The 19,514-nt window shown below is 43.3% G+C and overlaps 2 protein-coding genes across 5 annotated transcripts; both read right to left on the minus strand.

Annotated features, from left to right (window-relative positions):
• Positions 1-727: 727 nt before the first annotated feature.
• On the minus strand, positions 728-14,036 carry ctbp1l (C-terminal binding protein 1-like). Of its 3 annotated transcripts, none has more exons than XM_084944554.1 (11): positions 13,913-14,036; positions 12,820-12,868; positions 12,312-12,458; positions 8,455-8,609; positions 7,423-7,567; positions 7,098-7,304; positions 6,765-6,979; positions 5,912-6,042; positions 5,678-5,805; positions 4,774-4,891; positions 728-4,690 (listed from the first exon to the last, which is right to left on the minus strand). In XM_084944554.1, the coding sequence occupies exons 3-11, from the start codon at positions 12,370-12,372 to the stop codon at positions 4,504-4,506; spliced, it is 1,347 nt and encodes a 448-aa protein (XP_084800680.1). In that variant the 5' UTR covers positions 12,373-12,458; positions 12,820-12,868; positions 13,913-14,036; the 3' UTR covers positions 728-4,503. The 3 variants fall into 3 exon arrangements, with proteins under 3 accessions (XP_084800680.1, XP_084800688.1, XP_084800697.1); XM_084944562.1 differs by lacking the exon at positions 13,913-14,036 and adding an exon at positions 13,594-13,778; XM_084944571.1 differs by lacking the exons at positions 12,312-12,458; positions 12,820-12,868; positions 13,913-14,036 and adding an exon at positions 11,485-11,619.
• A 762-nt stretch (positions 14,037-14,798) lies between these two features.
• Positions 14,799-19,425, minus strand: LOC146392273 (protein FAM53C-like). 2 transcript variants are annotated; one of them, XM_084944583.1, is made up of 5 exons: positions 19,332-19,425; positions 17,283-17,531; positions 17,110-17,170; positions 16,205-17,031; positions 14,799-15,911 (listed from the first exon to the last, which is right to left on the minus strand). In XM_084944583.1, the coding sequence occupies exons 2-5, from the start codon at positions 17,364-17,366 to the stop codon at positions 15,675-15,677; spliced, it is 1,209 nt and encodes a 402-aa protein (XP_084800709.1). In that variant the 5' UTR covers positions 17,367-17,531; positions 19,332-19,425; the 3' UTR covers positions 14,799-15,674. The 2 variants fall into 2 exon arrangements, with proteins under 2 accessions (XP_084800709.1, XP_084800717.1); XM_084944591.1 differs by having other exon boundaries at positions 18,992-19,400.
• Between the last annotated feature and the right edge of the window lie 89 nt (positions 19,426-19,514).

Consider the following 19,514-nt stretch of genomic DNA (forward strand, 5'->3'; position numbering starts at 1 on the left):
CCCTTGACTTAGATGCCATTCTTTTACTTGAATAAGTGTTTCACGAGTCAGCATTACGCGGCTTAACAAAAAGATATATTCATCTAAAAACAGCCAGGTACAAGCACTGGGCTGAAATGAGTGAAACAAAATATCCAGAGAAAGACTTTGAAAGACCTTTAGAAAGCCTGGAGAACTAGTGCTCGAGACCATTTTAAAAAAAATACAAGGAGGTCTGGCTCCTTTGAAATCAAATGCAGAGAAATGAGGGGTGGCTCTAGACTTTTGCACAGTACAGTAAAATTAAAACAGGGTCAAGAACGATCTCTGCTCCATTTTAAAAGTTCCTGGTTGTGTGCATGTGGAAGCAATTTTGGAGCCAATAATCCCTCCACCCTCCTGAGCCCCCCTTCCTTGTATTCCCCACCTACTTTGCCCACTTGTAAACCTGTGGTCATGCTGGCACTGCCTAAGCTACAGTTGGAATATAAAAGAGCAGCTCAAGTCTGCTAGTAAACAATTTTGTTTATGGCAGATGTTCTGTAAACACAGCTCCATGTTCTCAACATGCTGACTGTCAACATATCACAGCTGGCAATTAACTGTCACCATCTAACTAACCACTAACAATGAAGCACAGACCCCCTTTTTTCCCCCCGAAGAAATTACCAAAGGCAGTGTTAAAGGTTCAGTACACAGCAGGACGCCTGGTACCAGCTTACAAACGCAAAGAAAGAAGTGAGAGAAATTTCATTTTTTAAGATTTTATTAAAATACGGTGTGGAGTTTACCATTGGAAGTTACCATCACAAACATGATTGTTTCTAATAAAAAAGTAAACAAAACAAAAAATAAAGCTTAAGAGTCTAGTTACAGGAGAAATTTTTTTTAATTTGTTTTTTTTTTTGTTTTGTTTTTGCAGTCTGGTGAAAGAAAAAACAAAAAAACAAAACAAAAATCAATTCACAATGAGAGTGAGTGGAAAGAAAAAAAAATGTTCACATGTTGTAAAAATACATTTCCCAATTTTAACATTACACACAGTCACTTCCAAGCATTCATTCATTCATTCCTTGTTAGATGGTTAGATGTCAGTGCTAAAAGAAAGCAAAAATGAAAGAGTAAAGGAAAAAGTTCAGACCTGTGCACAAAGGGATCGAAGGGGAGAGCGGTTTCCAAAAACAAGAAAAGAAAAAAAAAAATGCAGGAGGCTGTTCTACATTGTCAGGGCGGAAAACTTGGGATGAGGGACAAGAGACAGAGGGCGACTGCTGGAGGATATGTGTGCATTTTGAACCCTGAGAGAGAAAAAGTGACCAGCTCTCACCATAATTTTCTCCTTTTGCTTTTTGTCAACAGACCACACCAGAGTCCGCTTTGTCCTCCCCCTACCAGTCACACCGGGGCTCCGGCTCGGAGACTTAAGAGCAGCAGAGCGGTGATGGTAACGGTGGCGGGGCAGTCTCACACCCAAGAGTGAAATATCAGCTGTGAGCATACTCACACTGTGCTTATCTGTTAGCCAACACACATATACTCTCTGCCCGGCTGATTTGAACTATTAAACCAGGGAGTAAGAAAAAAGACATTTAAAATAACGCTGTACAGCACAGGATTGATGTGCTGCAGAATGAGCTAAAAGAGTTCACGCAAGGCTAAATGTGGTTCGTCACTGATAAAGAAACAAGGTGCAGTAGATTTAGGCCTGCTGGGGTGTGAGGAGCTTTTTGCGGAGAGGCCTTGAATGTGGCCCAATCTTCTTTTTTCCTTTTGGCTGGGTGTGTCTCCTGACTTCACCTGCTGTGGTCAACTGTATTAAGGCAGTGAGTGGTTCCATGGCAAATTTCTCTAACAGCTACTATTATGGGGAGAGAGTAAGTAAGGCCCACAGGATATCAGTTGGAGAGAAAAGGTGGTGGGATCAGACAAATTTCTTTTAAGAAGAAAAAAATAATAAAAATTGGGGCCTGGGGGGAAAGAGGGATCTCTCGATCTCTGAAATGTTTCAGTACAACATGTAGAACACAGACAGCATATCCATTAAAATAAAACAGAACGTTTTTCATAACAGTGCACTGATGAACTGAAAAAAATATATATATATAATCATCATCATCATCATCAACAACAGCAAAAAAAATTTAAGATTACTATTATGCTCATAATCCAAACTATGGGGGTTATTTATTAAAAATATATACTCATCACATGACAGAGGAGCCTAACATCTCAGGACAGACGCGCTCCACGTCTGTCATAGACTCTGAGGGGGGAAACTGTACATCACTGGAAACTGACCACGACAAACATGGCAACTCGGGTTGGAAACACTCGGTGGGGTCTGGTAGGAGGGAGTGGGGGTGGGGGGGGGGGGCAATAGCATTTCCCCTTAAAAATTACCTCACATGCACTATAGATAGAGCAGCTTGATGAAGGGGGATTAAATGAATAACAAAACAGCACCTACTACTACTGTTCTAGTAAAAGAAAACTAGCAGATCACAACGATCGCCTTTTGTTTTGTTTTTTTCCTCCTTTTTTTTCTCTCATTTTTCCATCAGTCAGTAAGATTGGGACTGAAACACATCGACTACAGTCTGAATCTGTGCCGAATTCTTACACAATGAGGAAATAAAAAGGTAAAGGCAAACAGATACGCATTGGATTTAATGCCTGAGTATTCATTGATCTTATCGAACCTACAAAGATATTGTCAAATTATTTTATGGGGCTTTTTTTTGTTTTTAAATTGTATCATTACTGCTACCATTTTACAACCCTTCTAGTAAAGAATAGTAAAGATGCATCTAGAAAATCTGTACAAAAAAAATAAAAGGGTATGCACGGTACATTCAATATCTGTTACTGAGGTACTAGAAGTGGTGTTCCCATGACACCAGGGCAACAGCGTTTAAGAGTTACTCCTAGGGGCTATTCCTTTGGAACGACAACAGCTTGTTATAAGGGTGAGGGAACATACAAACACACACTTGCACGCAAACCCACACTATCACGCGCACACACACACACACACACGCACGCATGCCACGGTCATTAACGAGCCAGCATGCAAGAACACCGTCCCATTTGCTCCTACGGAGAATCTAATCTCTACCGTCCCCTCACACTTTGAAGGAATTGATGGATTCATGAGCAGATGTATAGGGTTGGAGCATCACAGTGGGAGAATAGTGGAGGGTGGGTGACCGAGTGGGTGTGTGGGTGGTTGTGGCGCGAGCTTAACAATAAGGCGGTAATCTATCCCTGGTCACCCCTCCTGTGGTTTGAACGTCGGCAGTGTGTCATCGTGTTCTTCGTCACTAAAGGTTACCTGTAACTGTGACTGAGAGAAGCTGCAGGCAGCTTCCTCTGCTCTGAGCAGCCAGACAGCGCCCTCTGCTGAAATGCTGCTGGGTTTCCAGCTGGGAAGGAAATGAAAAACAGAAAAGCTGCTGCAATCGAGTCCCTGTGGGCACCAGGTGCACAGGACCTCACACACTCACTCGCACACTCAAACGCACACCACTCAAGACTGCTGGCAAGAGATAGAAATTCATACCAGGACATGCAGGTACATCTCTGATATGACGCTCAGAGCTTTTATCTCATGACATCACAATCCAAAAGGGGAAAAGCGTGTGTAAATACAGGGATGACTGTCCTAAAACTAGACAATCGCAGCAGTGAAAGTTGACAAAGAATAATGGGTTTAATACTCACAGACGAGTTTAGCAGATAAAAAACACACTGTGACAGTCAGAGAGCTCCACACTGACAGCATTATGGATCCCTCTGCTGAGCAAGCTGATGACAGCGCAGAGGAGAGACAAGGGCCAAAGTGGGCTAAAGGGTTAGCTAGATACTTGGCAGGGAGAAGAGGATGTACTGTTTGTGATTCTGTCCTGTTTTCTTCTTTTACTTCAGTACAAACTTCACCCCCCATCATGAGAAAGATGGAAAGGGTAAGAAAAAGAAAAGAGGAAGAGAGCAGTAACATGAGCCATTAATGTACAAAAGTGGGGCTTCAACCATTCTGTGTCTGTGCCTCTAGTGGTCAGAGGAGGACTGCAGGAGGCAGACTGTAAAGCCTCGTGTCAGAAATGCTTTTTTTCTTGTTTTCTTCTTTTTTAAACAAACAAACATTAACATCTAGAACCAGAGCAGATCAACTTTTCATTAAAACAACAACCAACTAAGGAAATAAACCAATCCAATCACTGAATCCTTGAGAACACAGTTATTGCTGACGTAGTGGGGGAGTGAAGGAGATGAGGGGATGGTGGGTGAGCAGGTGGATGATGGAGGCAAGGGTGTATTCTGGGTGGTGGTGGTTGGGGGGGGGGGATTGTTGTGGTGTGGACAGGTCACTCCTGGGCTGGTTATGTGATCTGAGAAAAGACTGTAGAGCCACGTCAGGTCAAACTAGTGCTGCCGATGTACTGGAGGGTAGGGTTGTGTCTGATCCTGGGAGGCGGGGGTTGGTTTCCAGAGATGACGGAATGTGCTGACGGCGGTGGGGGGGGGCTATTGGTCGGAAGGGATGTCTCTGTCGGCTTCGGCCTTAGTAGGTTGCCCCGGGGATGGGGCGTGAGGGGGGTGGGAGACGGGGGCGATGCCATGTGCCAGGGTTCCTGGAACCAAACTTTCAACGCCTGCGGCAGCTCCTGGGAGGCCACCTGCTGCTGCAACGTTGATCAGCCCCGGAGGAAATCTGACACAGAGCCAAACAAATTCAGATCAGGTTAAATTCAACCTCATCACCAATGAGGCAATCTCGGTCAATTCTCCGCTCACCTGTAGGCGGCTCCATTTAGTTCTGGGTGAACAGTAGCGGCCTCCATGCCGGGCCACTGAGAAGCTGCCATCAGATACTCCTTATTAACACAGTTCTTCAGACTATCGGGGATACGCCCTGCAGTAAACAAACCACAAAGTTTCGCTGTCAGATATGACCGACAACCTCCTTATTCAGCTACCGGATACATTTCTGGTTTAATGTTCTAGCAATATGAGTCAAAACAGTCTCAGCATGGCAACAGGGAACACGTTACTCCAATGAAGCCTGTGTATTCATCATACATGCTCTGTGTTTGCTGGTAGGTATTTCATTTTCAAATTTTATGTGTGGAAATATAATCAAGAATTTAAAAATTCATGTTTTTGGAATTTTACTCTTTAACCTCTTCTCCCATAAAGACAATATTTGAGGACCTCCCATGGACCCTTAATGAGTTTTGACACCTCGGTAATAAAAACTTGGTTTTATGATCATTAGAACAGTTTCCAGGTTTTTCCAAGGGTAGTGCTAGTAAAGTGTAAAGGCAGAGTTCACCTTCACTAACATCTGATCCAAACTGAGTAACTTTGTCCTGAAAGCCGGTCTGAAATATGACAGTAACTGCTCAGTTCAAAAAAGAGAAACAAGGGGTACTCCTGGTAGTACTCTAAAACTCTATCACTCATCTTAAGAAAATCCAGAATTAGTCAGACTCCAGCTCTGATCCACTAATTCTGCACTTGTCCTAACCACAAAAAACCTGTATGCATGCTTAGAGATACAAACACTGGGCGATTCACAGAACCCAAACTGTCATTAGAAAAGTGATAGTTGCCAAAAAGTGAGGAGTGTCACATAATAATGCATTCACTGCAGCGAAAGAAATGGCTCGATCTCATAAGATGAGTGTACACGTCTTACCAGTGATGGCCCGGCGCACCTCTCTGGCTGCCTCTTCACGAGCCTCGACAGATGCCTGCTCACTGTACCAAGATGTGTGCGGGGTACAGATCAGGTTGGGGGCATCCTTCAGAGGGCCTGTTGAAAAACTGGAGAGAAGAAAGTACAGGCTGTTACAGAGAGAGCACTGAGGGTTTGCGCCACACTTATGTATGAATGTAGCGGGCCAGTTAGAGCCCAATTCACTAGGGTTACCTGAAGGGTTCTGTCTCATGGACGTCCAGGGCGGCACCTCGTATCCGGCCTTCCTTTAGGGCCTGAGCCAGTGCTTTCTCATCCACCAGACCGCCTCTAGATGTGTTCACCAGGAAGGCTCCTTGGCGCATCTGTGTCATTAACAATATCATTCAACAATGTGGATGAGAGCTTGCGAGGAAAGGCTAAGAATTTCAATTTGCAGCAAAATGCAGTACAAACTGAAACAAATGAGCACTATTAAACTCTGATTAACACACACAGTCACACAATTACAATGACCTGTTTGAAATGTCTTGCACATAGAAATAGTCACTCTCATTTAAAGTCCTGTCGCTTCTTGTTATTATTTACAAAACACCAGCCAGTAGTTCTTGTGTGCTAAAGCAGCAGGTTACTTAGCTGATGCTAGATAATGATTATGTTGAATTAATCCCACCAAAAAACTACAATTAATGCATTCAAAGACCCCTGCAGAAAAATATTTCTTTCATCCTCACAAAGAGCAATAAGGCAGAATTAGGCAGGAACGAGTCCTCAGATGTTACTGAAGTCATTTTGATAATAAACTTCTAATCATATGGATGTGACAAATACATCTAAACTTAATAACCTAACTGAACCAAATGATTATCAGCTGATGCAAGATAATATTTAGAGAAGTACGGCAGAATGCAGTCGTATCTAATCTCATCTAAAATAAACAACGCAAGCTACTCGCAGGGTTTAAACAGATAGCAGAGGTATGTTGTCACTAGACAATCTATTCTAAACAAAACATAGCTGAGGTGGAAGTAATGCTACCCTTTCTGAAGCTAACATTGTTTTGGATATTTGGAGTATGTTCACACACCTGTTTGATGGTGAAGTCATTAATGAGATGGTGGTTGTGCTCATTGAGGCTGCAGTGCAGGGACACGCAGTCAGAGTGGATCAGCAAGTCCTGCAGAGTGGCCATTCTCTGCAGGCCGAGTGAGCGCTCCACGCCATCGGGCAGGTAAGGGTCATAAAAGATCACGCCAAAACCAAAGGCCTTTGCCCGCAGAGCTACTGCTTGACCAACACGTCCTGGAAGGAGGAAGGGGAGGTTAGGGGTATAAGAAGCCATTAGTGGTGCACAGGCTTATTTTAAAATTCGGCACATTTCCTTACTTTGATGCCACCCCTCACTACGCTTTTTACTCACCTAGACCAATAATGCCCAGCGTTTCCCCCCGGATACGAGCGGCGCCACCAGCCACCTCTCTGATCTGCTCCACGCTAGAAGCACGGGTCCCCTCCCTTAGAGCTTGGTGCATCCAGGTTACTCGCCTGTACAGGTTGAGAATCAGACATAGCGAAGTGTCTGCTGTCTCTTCCACTGAGGCTGCTGGCACGTTACAGACAGCGATGCCTAAATAACGGTTAGAAAAGAAGAAAGAAACACTAACTAAACTGTGTTCTGTTTTACTGTGTGTCACAGCATGGCTGTACAAGTCTCTGAAAATACAGTACAAATTTGATCCTCTCACCCAGCTCAGCGGCTGCTTTGACATCAACGTTGTCGAAGCCGGAGCCGATCCTGACAATTACTCGTAGGCCTTTAAACTTTTCCAAGTCATCTCTGGATAGAGTGATAGTGTGGTACAGCAGAGCGGCCACTGCCTCGTTTAGCACCTGTTGGAGACAGATGGAAATTATAACACCTCGGTGTTCATCTCAGTGGACTGCACTTATCATTCTGTTACAAGGCTGCAGTGTTGTGCACAGATTTTGATTCCACTTGTGGAGGAGGTGCATGCATGCATGCTCTCTTAAATAAATCATCAAATAATACAGCTGTTTCTTTACAAATCTATTGCTAAGTGCATTATGATAAATGAATAATGGAGTGAGGAATAAAGAAATAATAAACTAAACTAATCAACTGCATTCATCTCCACTGTCTTGGGCTGCAGCTAGCGGTGCTAATCCTGAGTGACTTCACGTTGTTTGTGCATGAACCACTTTTCCATCTGCTGCAGGTTCTGTTAAGAGCGATTCTCCAGCTCATAATGGAGTTTCAAAGCAAAGCGAGGACTAACAATCTCCATCTGCAGCCCAGGATGGTGTAGATGGAATCTTTCCAACCATGGGACAGATCCTCTCTTAGGAAGCAGGTGAATGATAGTGAGGACCGCTACAATAGCATCCTGGCCAGCAAGGCAGCCAGCAAGAAAAACATGAGACAGGAAGGTCAGAGATAGTTAGTAACTGAGCCTTCTAAGTAAGGAAAAAAAGAAGTGAGAGGGTTGTTCTGTCTGAGAGACTATATAACATAACATAACATAACATAAAATGTGCTTGTTAATATGTCTGAGCCATCTGTCACAGCCAAATCTGTGTGGCGGGGAATTTTTTCTCCGCAGGTTTCTTTTGTGTAGACAGCTTAGACGCTGTCTGAAGTTTACAGCTCTAGGAAAAGGGAATGCAGCCTTTTTTGACATTTAGAAGGTTTTAGAAGAATGTTTCATGCTCATCAGAATGTCGTGCCTTTTTAACATGTGTGCTTGTGTCTCCTCTACCTTCTCATGAATCTCTTGTGTAGACTGGGCATCACAGAAAGCCACTGTGGCCACATCTTTCAGGATGGGCATCTCCACAGTGCAGTCACGCCCATCCAGCAGGGCCACCAGAGGCCGAGGGTGCATTGGCCCATTCAGGATTGGGGGTCGGATACCTGAGTCCGCCGGGGAGAAAAGGGACAAATGTGCATCAAATCAATCTGAAGCAAAAACCAGGTAAAAGGTATCAAATTGCCACAGAGGCATGTGAGCACTTGTTTTCAAACAGATTTTGTTACACAGTCTTTCTGCTTTTTTGCCCCTGTCAAATGTAGCTTCCACATGACGTTTGACGTAAAGAGCTACCAGCTACTTGCATTTCAGAACCAGTAAATTTCAGCTGAAGGTTTGTGACTCAACAGTCCGCATTTCCCATGTCTGAACTATCCGACGTGATACAAGTCATCATACCCTCACAAAAAATCCCCCTGCGCACATGGCTAAACAGAGCTAGACAATAATAACTCAAGACTTTTATGACTGTATTTTTCCAACACTTACACCAGAACCCTAAGGGAACTATCAAGATGGTGTGTTTAAGTGTGTGTGTGTGTGTGTTTATACCAAGTGTTTTAAGGTTACAAAAGCAATGTGTAACCATATCTATGATGGGGCATGGACAGTGTCCAGCCATCTGGCCTAGTTGGCATTGAACTCCAGCTCTGTTTAGGATAGCATGTAACCATTATACACCGTCAAGACTTCACAGATCCATCGCGTCCTGTTCAAATCTACTACTCATAAAGGGGAAGCTCGGACACTGGTTAATGAAAGACAGGCTTTTAGTTAAGTGTTAATTCTGGGAACTTGGCCTGCCTACTGTATGAGCAGACGGGTGGGGGGAGGGACAACGGGGGTGAGGTGATGGGTGTATGATGACTGGGGGAGGGGCGGAGAAAACTGTGGGGTCTCTGGGAGGAGGTTGTGGGGATTGGAGAGGAGGGGGGGCCTGAGTCATGACCTAAATTCTCCCGTCTGGAAGAGTCCCTACTTCTTATTTTTCCTGTTCTACCCTTTTTTTCAGTCGCACACTCACAAACACCTCAGCAGCAAACATCTGCACAACTGGCTCATGTGCACTACGGTCAATATTGCACGATTACCGCAAATCAGAGGGATCAATAGGGATGCCACAAGAACCGATATGGTAGCTAAGAAAAAACAGGAAGTACTTTGCATTCAAGGGTGGGCAAGCAAGGGATGATAAGTGCAACATGCCCCCTGCAAATTAAATGATATGATGTTTTTTAGAGAAAGGGAGGAAATACTTCCAGTTGAGCAAAGCACCTGAAAAACCAGCATCCAGATCGGTTCACGGAATTCAAGTTGAGTGGGTTTCACTTCATAGTATCAGCAAACAAAGTATTGTCCTTCTTAGGTTATCCTGAAATACACGTTAGTGTTTTGTTTGAGACAGCTGGCACTGCTGTTGTGAAATTAACTTTGTTTTATAGGCTGAAATGTTTGCAGTGGCTAACACTAAATGCTCATGCCAACATAATGTAACTAACATTCGTAAGCCACTCAGCAAACACCCTAACACTTCAGTCTGTGTCTTTTCAAAAAAGAAATAATATTAACATCTTAAATAAATGATCTGCCATGTCAGTGTTTTAACACAACATTTAAGTACGTTGGATAATATTTTTGTTTTTGGTATATAAAATCATATTTTTACTGGTACAGACTATTAAATTAAATTATAAATGCCACATCTTTGTAAAAAAAGAGCTACATCAGTAAAGTGTGTTTTACTCTTCCTCACTGTAGTTTTCTCACATGAAATCTGGATAAATCTTTCAGGAGAATCAGAACCAACAATTATTTCTCAGGACTAGAAGACAACAGGAGACTGTCCACTTGGGTAGAGCCTGCTGGAGGCAGGACACATGACGCCCACTCACTCGCTGTGGATTCTCTAGACAATTACCTGTGCTATTCACACATTTTGCTGTGTTTGAGCCAGCTAAAGTCCACTTAACACCTGGATTGAGAGCTGGATAACCTGTCCAAATAATCTCTAGGGACGCGTGAAGGCGACTTTAACGTCTTCAGGCTTGGACTGACTCCACACATGCGCCAGCACTCACTATCTCAGTCCTGTTGGGTGACAGGTGTGTGTGCGCCTGCCCCCATGGTGGGGAGTGTGACAAGCAGGAACATTTACTTGGACAGAAGACAGGACGTAATGGTGAGACTGTTGAGGAAGAAAAGGTGCTGGTAGCCGGAGGGGGGGTGGAAAACAAATATTTGCGAAAGCTTCCTCTGACGCCTGAGCATATCTCAATTCATGGATAAAATGCACACAAGCTGGGGGGGAAAAAAAAGGTATTTATAAAGCCTGGTACACTCAATCTGATGCACACCATGTAGCAGTGTGATTCACATTTGCGGCAGAAGGTTCAAGAATGCCGTCATGCTGACTGCAAACAGGCTAGAGAAAAAAAAACAAAGACTCTTACTATGCAGAAAAACCCAAATGGGTGCGTCACAAAGACTCCCTGTGTAAAAATATATATCCAAGTAGGCCTACACAGAGAGCAATCTGAGCAAAGGACATCGGCATACCCGAGGCCTACAACGAGCGAGCATGGCCGCACACACAATGCAATTCATTCAGTGATTCATTCATTCTCCCTCCCTCTCCCTTTCTTTCCCCTTACTCCCTCCTCCTCTCCCCCCCCCTCTGGCTGTAGTTAGAGTAAGAGGTGAGGGGGGAGGGGCAGCAAGCGATGATAATGCAGCAAGCAGCAGTACTCCACCCAGACACAGTGAGACCCACATACACACACATGCGATTATTCAGTTCCTTCTTAGCGCCTGCGACACCAACACACACTAAAGACAAAAAAGGAAAAAAAAAGAAAAAAGGGAAACTGCACACACATAGCCGGCACCACACCCAGAGCCTAGATCCCTTCCCCCCTTCCACAGTTCACAAATTTCAAAAACACATGCCGATATAGAAAACACATGAGCACCGGGGCTAACCTTGCATTATGAAGTCTGTCAGCCTGTCTTCCTCTCTCTCTACCCTCGCCTTGCTCTCCCTCTATTGCTCGTTTTTTTTTTCCTCCCTCTCTCTCTGTTAGCCTGCTCTTGGCTGACTGGATCCCAGCTGTCATCCACGCCCAGCCCCTCCCCCACAGCCTGCCTCCAATCACCGGGCGACTCTATTGAGAGCCAGCCAACCAGCACTAACCTCATTAGCATAGCCCAAGCTGAGGCTGAGAGCGGTTTGGGGGGCTGTTGTCGTTTTTTAAAGAGACAGCTGGCCCGTTTCCCTGTAGCTGCGGCCACGACCCTTCACCTTGTCCTCTCTCCCTTTCACCCGTCTCCTGAGACTCTTCCAGACGCTTCCCTCCATTTTAGCGCACCGTTATGTCTCATCACTATCATCAACTCTCCACTCTCCAACCACTGTATCTCTAGAAATCTGCAGTGTAACATCTTCAAATGCATTCTGCTAAAAAGATCCAAGTTCACCTATTTTCCTCACCTAAAAATCGAAACAATTAATTTCACCGTGACTGTATGCATCTGCCGATTCTGATGGATATCTTAAATTCTTTACTACTGTCCGCCTTCGGAGTTAAAACCCTTGTGAGTTGTGGCTTAAAATGTGGTTTTCTCATGAGGACACAGCATGTAGCAAATCTCTTCTGCAACCAAGTATCAAAGATTATTTCATAAGAAACTATCATTATGTGCAATGGCACAGGAACATTACAAGCAAATGTTATTATACTTCCTCAAAACACTTATATATAATTTTTGAAGCTCCTAAATATATATGACTGTAATGCTTAAAGTCTCACCCTCACAAATGCGGTCGAGTCTCTGCCGCTTGATTTGTTTGTGCTTGTCCATCAGAGCCATACACCAAGCAGTCTAAACCCGGGGACACAGAAAGAACAGATCCAAGTGCTGGCAGGGCCCCTTTAATGACGTCCACGTATTTTCACCTGCATACAAGAATCCAGCCAAAAATGAAAAGATGAAAAAAACAGAAATTTTAAATGCATCCTTATGTTGACACCTGAATTAAACCCAGACTTGCAAATGAAAAGTAATGAGGATTTTAGAATTCAAAAAAGAGTCACTTTTTTTTTTTTTTAAACACATAGAATTTGGAGTATTAGAAATTAGCCATAATCAAATTTGCCAGGAATGAAAACAAACTCAAGTGATCAAGTGATAACTAAAGCTAAAAAGTTACAGGACTACGGTTTTGGGGGCGTTGGGGGAAATATACTGTATATTTACCCCCAGAAACGTATTATAAGGTTTTATCAGTACAGCTGCAGGGTTTAGACAGACACTCACCTGGAGAATAGCGTCTGTTGCACCAGTCAGGTTCACAACTTAGTTTACACTGTAAACAAAGCAGAGATAAAATTACTTTAGGTGATAATAATGCGAAACAGTGACGCTGCAGGTGGCTCATTAAAATAAATTTAAAAAAAAATAACTGAATAAAACTCGACACTTATAACATCACATGCACAGCAATTAAAACGATATGGCCATCATCTGGTGGCAAAAGTATTTTGAGAAAAGTAACTTGCGCTGTACAACTCTCATAGTTTTTCCCCCCTTCTTTTTCACAGTTACACTCGTTCATGTTCCCCAACTTTCTCCTTAACTTTACTACAACAACCTGGGCACACAGTACGAATAAACAGTATGAAATGACACTCTTGATAACTTTTTGGTTATAATATCCCCAACGGTTAGCTCCCAAATTACCGTTAATGAACTAGTTAGCTTACAGTGCTAGCTCACTCGTTTCTACTCTATCCAGAAACACCGGGACGCTTACAATGAAGGATAACATTCATCCGTTAAATGCAAACATTACATTTATTGACTCATATACGCAGATGACATTCACTAAAGTCCACTCCGAGTTAGTTCAGCTAGCATTAACTTTTGAATCGCAATCCGAGCTATCGCTAACTAAACACATAGCACAGCAGCTAGCTGCGCGACGGTGGCTAGCTAACCCAAACACAAACACTTGAGGACTCTCTAACATTTTAGTGGCAAGTTCAAACTCCCGCCAACTTTCGAGTACACGTTGTTTTTGATGTTATTTACTTCTCATTAACTCGTGAATAGTGTTGCTACAACCCACGTCCACAATTACATATGAGGCGTTTGAAGCGTTGCTAACGTTAGCTAGCTATCGCCGATAACTAGCGTGCAGCTGAGTGTGTGGGAGATGAGAACGGAGGGGGAGCCCATTTCGTCCGATCTGTTATCAGCGAAGAGCGCTACAATGTGAAATATCTGACCCAGAAGCTTTAAAATCATTAATTCTTCGGGGAAGGAACAATCGCCCGTATGCTTGATTTGAACCACATCTACTTTGTGAACTAAAAAGCGAATCTTGTGAGGAGAAATGATAATTATTTACCCCGAATAAACTCTTTGAGGAGTGCTCAGACAGTGTGCGTGCGTCGGCGGTGTTCCCTCTCTCCCGATCGCCATGAAATTAGACAAAGAGGAAGTGGCTTGTCGATGTGGGGGTCAGACAGTGTGCGAGAAAGCATCCTTGGACTGGAAGGAGCGCCCTCACCTTTCAAGGCGGAACGACAAAGACGCGCAAACTCTAGTGCAACAAGTCTGCAGGCAGCTATCAAAACTTTCTGCTTAAACTTTAACTTCATGTGCAGCGTTCTCACACATACACCCGCAGACCCGATTCTGCTCAATTTGTAATTCGGTTACAGCTAGCTACAATATAGTTTACAGGAAAAACATATTTTCTCCCCGAGCGCGAAATGTAAGTGTATGTGTGTCAATATCTATGTTAACTAACCCAAACTGGACTATACAGTATATCCATACAGCACGAGTATTATACTGAGATCAGCCACTAGGTGTCACAATAATCCAATTATCTACTGCCCCCTGACTTCCTTTATGTTGGGTCCAAGCATGAAACAACATTCATATTCATTTAAGAAGACGAAAAGAAGGACAAGACACTTTTTGGGAAAAAAAAATAATTCTATTAAATTTATTTGTACATAAATTGTGCAACAAGTATATTTCCATCCAAAGAAATCATTTCTTAAAAGCCTCACTCCCTTTCGTCGCATACACTCTCAGAAATGGCTGGACGCGTGTACTCGCTCAAACCACTGTACAGCCCGTTACATTGTGCCCTGTGAAGACCAGCTGCAGCACTCATACGACTGACCACTGAAGTGTATGTGCCTCGAATTCAGAAATATCTCAATCAGTGCAAACAGGAGCCTGGCTGTGAAAAACAAGAGCACAGCACCAAGAACTCTGTATTTTAAGCTTAAGGCATGGTCAGTTTATGTAAGCCGTGTCGCTGTTGACAAGATGTGTCAATGTCAAAGCAATTACACAAACTCCAAAAAGATAATGTAACATAGAGGGTGTGTTATGTCGTTTGCGCCAGAAGAAAAGCAGAATATATCTGAAAAGTTAGAACAGCAGTAAAGGTGAACAGGCTTTAGGCGAGATTTTTAAAAAGTGGAATGTATCCTGTTAAATACACAGAACAATTAAATATGGATACTTATTGTATGGGCTTTTTTTTTTTAAATCTTACACACAGCAACATTTTAGCTACTGTTAAACAGCTCACATTTAATTCAGTCAGCCAAATACAAAAGTAGTCTACTCGAGTATCAGAAGCAGCACTGAACAACAATCGGTCTCATTCAGTTACTGGCATTTAGTGTGTGTCATGTAATAGAAACATTCTGTCAACCTCTGGCTATAAAGTTCTTTGATAAGGATATGTAAGGCTATCAAGATGCAAACCAGTGGCTTATGCTAATTAAGACTTGTCTTAATATCAAATATTAGTCAAAAATCTGTGCGCATTAAATCTTGCTTATTCGCTCATGCACATTTCCTTAAGGAGTGCTTCAACAGGCCAGCGCTAACAAAATTTGTGCAATTTTGAATAGTGAGCGAGCTCAAGTGTTATGATCGCAGCAATGTCATTGGATATTAGCCTCCCCCATGGGGTCCTTGGATCTTACTTCTAAACTCTGGACATTTGTATAGAGAGGGCAGCAGGTTTCCACCAACTGCCAGAAGAGCACGTTATATTAAAAAGAAAAAAAATATAAGCCTGCAGGTGTGCTTAACATGGTTATGAATGCAGTTATAACACTGAGAGCACCAAGGAGCGATCAGTTTTCTTCTATAAGGTTCAGATCCAATTCTGTACAGTCTCTTTCAAAAACAATCTTTTGTCCTCCATCTGCAGGCCTCCTTTCGTCTTCCTCTTCCTCACTTTCACTGAGCGGCCCGATGCTGGCTCTTCCCAGGAACTCGGCCGGAGAGAAAGCCGAACGTCGTTCCACCTGTGAGGTCACTGGAATCAAACCGCTACCTGGTCCATATGCAGGGATCTCACGATTACCAATCTAAGCAGGAAAAACCATGTGCATCATGATCATCATGTTACTATTTTTATAGGCAAAAAAATTATTGTCTTGCATCCTTGCATCAAATAATAAGTGATAAAGATAAAGTGGTAAAACATAAGTAATGAGATAAAAGCAAAAAAAAAAAAAAAAAAAAAAAAAAAAAAAGATCACAAAAAGGTCTCAAAGAGAAGGCAACATTTAAGGAAATTAGTGAACTTGATTGCCCACCAATACTATTAGCCTCTGTCACAGAGGTACTGTAACACTGATGGACCACCTTCCTTGCTCACCTGTGTCATCTTGCTGAAGTCGAGGACTGGCCTTGGGTAGGGCAGAACATCTGGGTCATGGCGCCTCTTTAAGCGAGGTTTGCGCATGTCACAGGGCTGCGAGTGGCAACGTGGCAAAGCAGGGTGGAGGTCACGCCTAGATGAGGATGGTGTGCTGCAGGCTGAAGTGGGAGACGGAGACAGCGCTGGGTGCTCCAAGTCAGAACGGCCATATTTCAAGGCTGAACCTGGACAGGGTTGGGGGGGCAAGGGCACCGTAGGAGATTTCTGAATGTGTACAGGGGAGAGGGAGAAGCGACGCTGCAGCACATAGTGTGAGGTCAGCGGGGCTGGTGAAGAAGAGCACGAAGAAGGCGTAGCAAAGGATGCAGAACACGCTCCTTTCAGTGTATCGCAGGGGTCCCATGGGAAGCCCCATGATATCGGGGAGTCAGACGATAGCGCTAAGCTAAAGAAGGTAGGACTAGCAGATGAGTGTATGGAGGAAGAGGGGAAGGAGGAACTAGGACCACAAAGTGGCAAAGAGCTGGCTCCAGAGCCTGAACTAGATGCTTCACCACTGTGACAGCTACGTTTCACCGGGGTCCAAACCCTTGATGCGCTGGGATGCCAGGTGGTGCGGCACTGAGATAGATCCTCTGGAACAGAGAGGGACCGGCAGTGGCGTTTTGGAGGTGGTGGAGGTGAACTTTGGAAAGTCTTGAAGGGACGTTCTGGTCTCTGGAGTGATTCTCCAGATTGAGAAGTAGGCCATAGTGAATCAAGTCCACAGGAGTCATCCAAAACACTGGCAACAGATGATGGATGTGTAGTTGAGGTGTAGCTCTCTGAAAATGCCAAAAAGATAAACATGAGGCCAATTTCCCCACTGGTCACAAATGTTGCTCTTAACTCACTAAACTTGCCTTGTGTCGTTTTATGAGAACTCCACGAGACAGTGGGACTGGAGCCCACTGTAGGTAATGACTGTAACAAACAGAATGACTTGTTTTCAAAATCAGAAGTGAGAAAACCAAGTCAATGAAACAAAATCAGTTTGAAGGACAAGACTTTGTTCCATCTAAACCATCCAACTCACCACATTCACACTGAATGAGAAGGCCTTGTGATAGGGTTCTTCTAAACTCTGCTTACGAAGTTGCTCTGTTATAAGAGTCACCATATTTGTAGCTATGATCCAGGGAGAGACATGGAGATGAGGAGATTTACCAAGGGCAGTGAAAGTGTCATTAGTCAGAGTTCTGGCGTGGTTTGTGGCGTCCCCTCTACACCTCAACCAGCCAGACTGACCAGCTTCCTCACTTTGCCACCAACATCTTTATGCAACCTAGAGAGGCAGGTGAGAATAGATTGAAACAAATTAAATAAGTGGTTAGACAAACTGCAGAGAAATCAAACTAGTTTAGTCACTGTGGGACAGAGGGTACTTTCTAATGTTTGTTTTTCTGTTTGGGAAAGCCCACAGCAAGAGGAACAGAAAAGCTGCACACCAAACACTGACCACAGGTCTATGTGAACCAAGCTAGGGTTTATAAGTTGCTCTTTCATTCATGCAGGAGCAGAAGTTTATGCTCACTAAGGCGAGAATCACACATGGACATGAGGTGACCCTGAACAAAGCAGCATGTCACATTTCATCAAATTAAGTTCATATTGTCATTCGAAATGGGACTCCAAAGAAAATTTTACTTCGAAGGAGATGCAGACTACAACTCAAGTGAAAACTTTTGCATCAATACAAAGGCAGTCAAGTCAGTAGGGTCCAATAAACTGAAATGACAAGAGTTGTGAGTAGTAAAGAATGGAAGGGGGAGGGAAAGACTAAAAGGGAAAGGATGGAGGGGGAAGTGTGTGAAAAAATGAATGGGACAGGGGCTGGAAGCATACCATAGTATCTTTGTAAAGGGGACAAAAGAATAGTGGCCAGGTCTCAAGGACTTACTTGAGGCCAAACCAAATACACAGTCCTGAACTACTCTACTTGTAATCAAAAACTGTAAAAAACATTAGTTACTGAATGCACAAACACCTGAAGATTAACCTGCAGTAGCCCATGTATGGAATCCCAGGAAGTCTATTACTCAGTGCTGTACATCTCAAATTGAAAGTAAAAGACACAGAATGACCGTTGCATTAAAATGTAACATGACCCATTAGCCTTTGGACTTCTGTTTAAAAGAATGTGTAGAGCACATGTAGGGTGGAAAAACCCCCTCAAAAAAACCAAATATTAATCTAGCAACTTTGAGGCCCTTTGATGGCATTTATATTTCAGCTCACTTAAGAGCTTTTCGTTCAATCACTGTTGAGAGTCAAGATGTGGCCTCCAGGGCCTTCCTCCTCCTTGTGGCAAACAGTGCATTTGCTAGCCTAGTTCCACATGCCACAAGACATACTATTTAAGGGGCACAAGATCAAGCTTTTTCCACTGTCATGTCCTGAACACAATCAAGAGCTGTCAGTAACTAGTATAAAACTTAAGCATCACTTTTCAGTGTGACTAGCAAACATACATTTGATCAGCATAAGAAAAAAATATATAGGACGCTGTCGAAATGACAAGAAACCTCTAGCACAGCCACCTTGATAAAATAGCTTTGACTTAAGGACACTGTATTTAAAAAACAAAATTAAAAAATACAAAAAAACATGGAAAACAAGCGAGTTTAACACAGTGTTGCGCAGCTTACTCAAAAACCACGTTTCTGCCCATCAGCTAAAATTCATGAACTGCAATCCAGCTGTTGTTCGTTACAATGTAACACATTAAAATAATGCTAAACTTACAGGATCGATAGGATTCCGATTATAGCCGGTGAGCAAGGTGGTATGTGGTAAGCTAGCTCACGAACACGATGCAGCCAGTGAAGCACCAAGTTGTCAGCTAGCTCATAGGATAAATGCACTAAAATTACTAGCGTCAGTTTATTACAATAGATCTGATTGCGACCGGTTAGAGGCTTGTCATTCCAGTCGGTTATAGCTACGTTTTGTAAGGCCAGTATGAAAATTTGCGTTCCTAAATTTAACGCTAACCCAATAATCTATGTCTAAATCAGTTGTAGCGTTAGCTTGGTCAGGCAGCTTGGTTGCGAGCTAGCATGCTACAGCTGTCTTGATGTATTACCTGCATTCAGGCGTTCCTAAGCAACCAAAGCTGCGCAGCGAGTGCACCGGGTGGCAAGCAGATTAACTGAGTATTTATAGCTTCTGGACGATACCAATTGAGAGGGTGTTTTTGTCACATGCCTTTACAACTGGTGATTCAAGAGATGCTTAAATGAGGTTTAGACATACCAAAAATGTATAA

The sequence above is a fragment of the Perissodus microlepis genome, chromosome 2 (genome assembly GCF_051167445.1).
Source record: "Perissodus microlepis isolate ML-2025 ecotype Zambia chromosome 2, ASM5116744v1, whole genome shotgun sequence".
NCBI lineage: Eukaryota > Metazoa > Chordata > Actinopteri > Cichliformes > Cichlidae > Perissodus > Perissodus microlepis.